Consider the following 8679-nt stretch of genomic DNA (forward strand, 5'->3'; position numbering starts at 1 on the left):
ACAGTAAGTTGTAAACTCTTTATAAAGATAGGCAGTGGGCAGAATGGACTATGCAGCCAGACTCAGGTTCAAATCCCTGCTCTGCCATTTACTAGCTGTGTGACATTGGACAAGCTACTTAGCTTCTCGTTGCCTCAGTTTTTTCATCAGTAAATTGAGGATAATAACTGTACTTATCCCTTGGGGCTGTGAGATGTAATTAATTTAACATATGCCTGGCACACAGTGGAGCATTACATAAATGTTGCTCATTATTACCTTACATATGATACCTCATTTGACTCCCAAAATTCCTGTGGAAGTAGAGCAGATAGGAGTTCGGTTTTACGTATGGCAATCGGGGGGGTCAGGACGTAAGGCTAAGAAGTGGCAGTGCTCAAATTAGAACCCACTACATGCTTCTGTATCTGTAATGCTTCCAAAATTAACCTCGATCTGCATCCTGGGTCTGTCCTATTCCATCCTCTGTCTAAGGATGTTGCCATTTTTCTGGGGATGACATGCTTCTCTACTTACCGAAGCTGGGACTGTAGCTTTCCTGCTTTGTTTATGAAATCTTCCCACACTGGATAGCTCCCCTACAACAAAACAAAGTCATCAATCAGTAAGGCACACTGTGATAGACATCTGATTAAGACAATAACAGAACACCCAATTCCAATTATACAGGGAACAATCTATGTGCGCGCTCTTCCTCTGCAGTCTAGGATATGGTGCCCAGATTATATATAAATGCATTGGCTCCGAAATGGGTTTAGAATGTGCTCAGGCCCTGTTATCTTGTAAATACTACAAACGCCAATTTGACAGGTTTGGCAGAATCTAACACATACATGGATAGATCACTTTTTGAGTAGATGGTGGGTCCAAATTCAAGATATGCAGAACATTTAAGGCTCTGACCGGAACCGCCTGACCCTGGCCACGGCTTTTCCCACCCTCATCCCCCAAGGGCAGGGAGGAGGGAACCAGAGTGATTGGCGCTCCTCCCCAGGACAGTGACTGACAGCCACTGGGAAGCATTACTAACCCATCAGAACCTCAAGGTTGAGAAGTTATCGAAGTATAGCCATCCAGCTGATGGCTTGAACCCAGCACCTACACACGACATGACAACATGTGGATCCCCAGCACACTTCAGCTCACAAGGAACTCAACACCCTCCTGTGGGAGCCTCTATCTGCCATCGTGTCCTCTGTGTCCATGCGGCACCGGCTTGAACCTTCTGGGGACCCTCAGGGTGACGCCCAACCCCGCTTCCGTGTGGAAGTCTTTTCAAAGAACTGAGGAAAACCAGCACATTCCTCCAGCTTTCCCTTCTCTCCCCATTTGCAGTTCATGTTCTACCCAGGACCATGTTTCACGCCCCTGCAGCGTCCTGGGGACACTGCAAGGTATCTCTCTCTCCCCTTTTAAGGGCGGTACTCAGACACAAACTCAAAACTGCAGGTGCAATTCTGACCGGGGCAAACCAGAGTGGGGCGTGACACCTTCCCTACACGGACATGTTCAATTGATATTAAGATCAAGGAGCCAAGCAAGAGGGGATGCAAAATAAACCCATAAAAGGAGAAGCCATGGCTAAAGAAGCAGAGTTTGGCACAGAATAGTTTACATACAGAGCTAAGACTCAACACCTGCGGGGTGATACTTGCCGCCTCCTGATTTGGCGGTATAAGGAACGGAGGGAGAAATTCTGCTGAAGTTCATCATTTCATCTTCCACTAATTACAGAAGCCCACCAAAACAGGCTGCGACGGCACCTGAGCCAAAACATAATGATTTCATCTTCCTACTGATTTGAATGGTCTTAGTTTCTTACCCTGGCGTACAGTTGCTCATCCTTGCCACCGACATTTCGGGCCAGACGGTTCTTTTCTGTGGGGGACTGTCCCGTGCACTGTAGGGTGTTCAGCACCATCCCTGACCTCAGCTTCACTAAATGCCAATAATAGGGGCGCCAGGGTGGCTCAGTCGGTTAAATGTCTGACTCTTGATTTCAGCTCAGGTTAGGATCTTAGGGTCCTGGGATCGAGCCCTGCGTCAGGCCCTGCACTCAGTGGGAAGTCTGCTTGAGGATTCTCTCTCTACCCCTCCCCCTGCTTGCAGGAGCCCTCTCTCTTTCTCTAAAATAAATAAATAAATCTTTAGAACAAAGAACCACTGCTTTACAGGGATGCTTGAGCCTCTCCCCCTGCACTGGGCTCCCTGCACAGCGGGGAGTCTCCTTGTCCCTCTCCCCCTGCCCCTCCCTCGGCTCACTCTCTGTCTCTCTCTAATAAATAAATAAAATCTTTAAAAAATAAAATAAAATAAAGGGATGCCTGAGAAACTAATTTCTTTTGGTCATCTGAAGTTCAGCAATTTCTTCAGTATTATTTCACTTAAGTTTCAATTCTGTTAAAGTAAAATTAAATATATTTTTGTTTTAATCTTATCATAAAAGTGCTTCTTTCTACATTTCTCTAGCTATCAAGTCTGTCTGAAAATGTGCAGAGAGATATCTGGAAAATTGTCTACCAAAGTTCAAATGGCCTATTTCTGGAAGCTGAGATATGGACCAATGTGTTGCGTTCTGGTTTGTATTTTCCTATATGGCCACAGCTGTTTTTTGGTGTGTGTGTGCGCGTGTGTGTTTTAATTAAGGGTCATGTATCATTTTTACGAAAACAATAGTCACTATTTTTTTTAATTTTAAGATCAAACTAGAGGTTCTGGCAATAAGAGCACCATGAAGTTACAAACCTCCCAAAGCCTGAAGTCTGTTTCACAGATGCTGCTAGAGCACATCCATCAACTCTGCATCTGAGACCTGCTTGGCCCAACTGCAGGTCTCGGGATTTATTCCCCCAAGCGACAGTTGGCTCCTATGGGGCGCTAAGCTGCACCAGGCCAGGCATCCTCTCTGACTGGCTCCTGGCAGAGGCCCTTTGGCAGCCACACCTGAGCTCCTGACACCAATATCCACACACAGGTCCTGTCACCACATTGCTAAGCCACACAGCCTCCATCTCGTCTTTGTGCCCCAGTGGGCTGCTTCTACCCAAGAGCATAACTTTATTTTAACTTAGGTTGAATGAATCCTTGACAACTCAAGCTACCATTCCAGGCCCATCAAGACCTTGTGGGGAAATCCAATTATAACACCTAACGTATTTACCATTTTCTTATCAAGTATGAACACCCTTTCTACATCTATATCCAAGTAATTAAAGGGGCAAGGGCTGAGATCAGAGTTCTCTGGCTGGCCACGAGAGATCTCTGTCCCATGGACATCAGCATACTTAAGAGCACAAGAGTTCAACCAACCAATTACAGCCTCACCTCGCCTTTTCTTCTCTTTCAGATCCCCGAGAAAGTATGAGAAGCTTTTTGAAAAGCCTAAAGATGTTCAGACATACTGACCACCAACTTCCAGCCAAAAGGTACCAGCATCGCTCATCTACACAAAGGAGGCCATGACCACCCCCGGGCCTTCCTATCCCCAGCACCAACCGCTCCCCTGCAGGGGCCCCTGTGAGAAAGTCACGGAGATGATCGAGAAGATTGAAGAAAAAGGTGAGGCACATTCAATGAGAACACGCCAGAAAGACAACAGTTCTGCGCAGGAAGCACACAGTCCTGATTTCTAGCCATGGCTGCGCCAGCCAAGTATTAGGGGAAGTCACTTTATCTCTCAGGGCCTGCTCCTTATAAAGACAAACAATAAAAACAAATAATTCCATCACCATTACTGAACACGGACATCACTGAACACTAAAAGAATGGAGGGAAGGAATAAGGGGATAAGTCACTACTTCTCGGGGTTGGTGGGAGGGATAACGGAGATCAAACCTCAAAAGCGCTCAGTGCAACGCCGGGCACTCTGTCAGTGTCCAATAAACATTGGACAGGAATGACCCAAGGGTCTGCAGGGCCCTGTAATCTCACTCAGGCTACTGGCACAGATGTTAAAGCCTCGAAGTCAGACTGTCTGTCCAGGCTGGAATCCTGCATGCTAAGTGCAGAACCAGCTGCATCTCACAACTAGTTAACCAGCTGGGTGTAGGGAGTCAGACTAGTCTCTGCCGCTCCCCAGCACACGCTAGAAGGAGTACTCAGACCGACATGAATGTGCCTGAAATCAACTGCTTAAAGCACTTAAAAAAACAACTTATCTGCCCCCACCACTTGGGAGCCTCATTTCAGTCTTTACCAAATTAGCAACAAAAGGAGGGTCCCCTCTCTAGTCAAGGGGTGCAGCACACAGCTCTCCGCCCACGAACACCCACTCAGCCAGAAGAAGGCTGCCAAAAGCAGCTCTTTCCTGATTTAATGATATTTGACAGTCTATCAAAGAGTGTCAGGCCCACCTGTTTTAGGCAATATATAATTTAATGGATTCTAAAAAAAAAAAATGAACTTCTAAGAACAGAAGACAAAACCTCCTTGTTGAGAATTTTTTTTTAAAGTGCGTAAATGTTATTAAAATTTAAAGGCAAGGTGATGTTGGATTGCTCTAGATCTAGTTTTTTTCTTTTAAGTTTCTTTCAAGGTTAAAAAAAAAAAGTTTCTACCCACCTGAAAAGTAGCTTTACTACAAAAATTCAAAAGTCTGGAGGAAGTGAGAGGAGAGAGAAGAAACTTGAAGAGTTAAAGGTAACAGAGAAAAAGCCAGGGCTTCTTCTAGACTCTAAAGACCAAGTCAAAGAGAATATACTCAAGTTTCAAAAGAAATCTGCAGATCAAGATGCCATATCCACTGAGAACCCTATCAGAAAACAATCCCAACACAGTCCTTAATTTTCTCATCTGCACCGCCCACCAACGAGTCCCAGAAAGCTCTCCCGCGAGGCCATTGGTTCTGACTGGGCTCCATTCACGTTTGAGGAAATCCCCAGGAACACAGTCCTGGGGCTGTGAAAAAGTCTCCACACAGACCCCTCTGTGGGGTTCACCAGAGAACACATAAAGATTTCACAACTTTCCAGACAGACCAAAATCAAAGAAAATAAGACTCCCGCCAAGCACCCGGGCTCTGCCAAGTCCAAAGTCACAGGCAACGGGTACATGACTCTCGTCTCCCTGGAACCCCTTGGCTTTCTTTGGAGAAGAGGGCAGGTTTTGAACCCCAGGCGATTTGTTGAAAATAAAACTCACACCACACTGGATTCTGAGAGAAAGGAAAAGTCCCCTATTCCAAAATGAGTTTGTTTACAAATATGTAAAGGACTCCCTTGATCAAGTTACAAGACTGCCCCCCTTTCTACAGCAACAGAGGTGGGGCTTCCTTGAAGACAGGCTATTATAGCTCACACCTCTGCACCCACCAGGTGGGGTGCCCACCATGCTCCCCACATCACACACCCCGCCAGTGACGGCTGTTCTCTCTTCTAACCTCCAGGGGCATTCAACAACTAGAAAACCCCTATTCAGCCATAATAAATACAATCTTTAAAAAAAAAAAAAATCCCAAGTCACCCAGGTGACAAGAGAACCTAACTCATAGGTCACATACCTAACAGCAGTCTGGTCCCTTAGGGAGGGGGTAGGTAGTGAAGTCTTTTACTTACTTCTGAGAAAAAAGACCCACCCAATCTCTGTCAACTCCCCAAGAGGTTGGTGGCCACTTAAGCAAATATGGAAGCTGGCTTCCCCACCCCCACCGTCCAAGCTGAGCTCTGGGAACACCCCAGGGTCCCTCTCCTCTTCTCCCTCCCCTTCCTCCACTCTCCCCACAGCCAGAAGGCGGGACAGGCCACTTGCCTAACGCAGGGCGCAGGACACAGCACCCAGCCAGTGGCTGTTGTGGCTTGGGGTTCTGTTTTGCTTTGTTTTGTTCTGTATTAAACAGAGGCCCAGGATGGCATCCCACACACAGAGCAGAAGAATAAACTGTGTGTAACTCATCGGCACGGCTGGTTAACGATGCCCCATAAATAATGCAGCAACTGCCTCTCCCAGCCCAGCCCACTGTGGCAGCGGGACCTCAGGGGACAGCTGAGGGAACCAGACACCCACGCTGGGAACTCGGGGGAGCCGGGAGCCGTGGTCAGAGAAGGGGCAATGTGAGAAGAGCCAGAGCTAGAGAAGAGTCTCCCAAGGAGGAAGACTGCAGCTTAGCTGAGAACAAACGAGAGACTGGCTCCAGGGAGTGGGTTCCAGCTCAAAGGCCTCTGTCCTGCCCAAAGGTTCCAGAGGGACGCTGGCTCACCACGCTGCTGAGAACTCAAGTCCTGGGCACACGACTGCACGGGTAACCTCCCAAGCCCCTCCTCTCACCCTGGCGACATGACCACCATCATCAAGCATCACCAGTTTCTAAAACAGTTGCTTGGTGCCAGGTGCATGGATCAGCAGGTCTCACACTTTCACTTCCATGCCCATCACCTGGGGATCCTGCAGAAACGCAGGCTCGGATTCCCTTGGTCTGGATGTCGCGTGTTTCACCTAAGCGACGCTGAGGCTGTTGGTGCACAGACCACGCTGAGGAGCACAACCTGATACACATTCCGTTCCGTGCTCACAACATCCCGCCGAGGCAGGTGCTACTGTTATTTCGCAGCCGAGGAAATGGAGGACCGACTTTGGGGCCCAAGGGCTACCCTGACTCTGGGAAGTACAAGCCACGAGATGAACAGACCCAGTTACCCAGCCCAGCCCCCAGGCTGCAGAAGGCCATTCAGTAGGCAGGCTGGGTCCTGCTCGGTCCAAGAAGGGATGTACGAGGGCTCCCCAAACTGCAAATGCTCCAGGGGAGCTAGAGATGGTCATGAGCCTCAACCACGTGAAAAAGAAACCACGAGACACAAAACAAAGAAAAGCCCTTCGTGTAGAAAAAGGTCTGGAAGGAATGAACCCGAAATGTTCACAGGTGCTGTCATCCGTGGTGCGATTATGGGTAACTTGATCACATCTTCAGGTTTTCGATGGACTGATGGGGACTGATCAGGTTCTAGCTGACAGCCTGTCTGGAGCATCTCTACAGGCTACTGCTGTCAGCACCCCAAGCCACCAGCCTCTCCCCCACCCCGCCCCCCCGGCAGATCTGCAGGAACCTCCTCAGGGCGAGCACGAGTAACGCAGCCCTCAGCAGCCCTCCTCCTCCTCTCCTAGGTCACCCCTTGGTGTGGACTTTGGGGAAATGAAAAGCAAAGCTTCCAGAGGAAGCTTCTGATCTGAGCAGGAGCGCCTCTGGACCCCGTGTGCTTCTACAAGCACGAGGCAGGAATCGGCAGCTTCCAGAAGCGGGTGTGCAGGATGAAGGACAGGGCCCCTAACTGCCTGTCACAGCTTTGTCCCAAAAGCCACCCTTCCCCACCCTATCCTGTAAGACGAAAGGGCTCCTGAGATCCTCATCATAAAAACCATTCCTGGGCTTTTATTCTCTGATTGGGGCCTGCCTAATCCACTAATTATCCCTGTCCATCAAATGGATGACAGCCTTGGGGATAATCAATGGTTGCTTCCTCCACACGCCCACCCTCACCCACTTGCCCAAGCTCACCAGCAATAAATAAGCCTATGAAAAGGAAGATTTAACCACAAAAGGTGCTCCCTCCACCCAACCTCCCCTCACAAACTGCTCCATTTGTAACCGTAAGACCCTAATAAAGTCAAGGACATCAGGCGTCTTCTTCCTCCAGTGCTATGAGGTTCTATGCCCACAATGCCTGTTTTCTGACACATGGGTAGGTCGCCACTGGAAATAAAAGAACCAACCAAATAGGTCAACTGTACCTTCAAAGTATTGTTGTTGTTGTTGTTGTTACATTTTCTACCAAGAGGCATTCCTTTGTCTATTCTGAGCCTTCCAGCAAAAGAGCCACTGGCCACATGGACTTAAATTTAAATTCACTACGATTAAATAAAATGTAAAATCAGTTCCTTACGCCAGTGCTCGAGCCCCACGTGGCCCGTAGTACTAGGCTGCACGGATGCAGAACATGTCCCCTGCTGCTGATGGGGCTATCAGACAGCGCCGGCCATCAGGGGACAAAGCCACTCTGGGCGCCCGGTCCTGTTCTACACCTCAGTGAGGCTTCTGGTTCCATTGTTTCACTCTTGCAAAAACTGGTGTGCGTACCATGCACTACCATTTCTGTGAAAATGGAATCCTGCTCCTCTCCCTCTTCCCCAAATTCACCCTCTCCCTGCCCAAATCTGTGTTACCCCAGTGATCACCTGGGGCCATCTAGGAGTCCAAGTGTATTTCATGATCATCATTAAGAACCCCATCTCACGTCTCCATAGTACTTGAGGGTATAAAGGGCTCTCAGGACAACCCCTGCCAGGGTACTTGGCGGAACCAACCCCAAAACGGATTCTTGCAATCTGTCAAATCCAGCCTGGGGAGCCATGGCCTGGCCACACCGTACACACTTCATGGGCTCTGGCACCTTCCACTGAACAGTGCCTGCCCCACAACCCCCAAGCCCCACCCCAGGCTGCCAGGAAGGACACCCGGGGGGGGGGGGTCACCGAAAAAGGTACTAACTGTGTTTGATATTTGTACCCTCGCTGTCCTCTTTTTAACACTGGTTTTTTTGTTTGTTTGTTTGTTTTTAATGCAAGAGCGAGCACATGAGAGGGGGAGGATCAGAGGGAGAAGCAGACTCCCCGCCGAGCAGGGAGCCCGATGCGGGACTCGATCCCGGGACTCCAGGATCATGACCTGAGCCGAAGGCAGTCGCTTAACCG

The 8679-nt window shown here is 48.9% G+C and overlaps 1 protein-coding gene across 1 annotated transcript in view; it reads right to left on the minus strand.

Annotated features, from left to right (window-relative positions):
* Positions 1 to 8679, minus strand: part of LOC102743838 (protein MTSS 1-like) — a 74554-nt gene that overhangs the window by 51759 nt on the left and 14116 nt on the right. The window contains exon 2 of the mRNA XM_081816531.1: positions 517 to 578. Within this exon, the coding sequence (XP_081672657.1) occupies positions 517 to 578 (62 nt within the window). The remainder of the gene's footprint in view (positions 1 to 516; positions 579 to 8679) is intronic.

Source organism: Leptonychotes weddellii, chromosome 4 (assembly GCF_054177405.1).
Source record: "Leptonychotes weddellii isolate Sample4059 chromosome 4, ASM5417740v2, whole genome shotgun sequence".
NCBI lineage: Eukaryota > Metazoa > Chordata > Mammalia > Carnivora > Phocidae > Leptonychotes > Leptonychotes weddellii.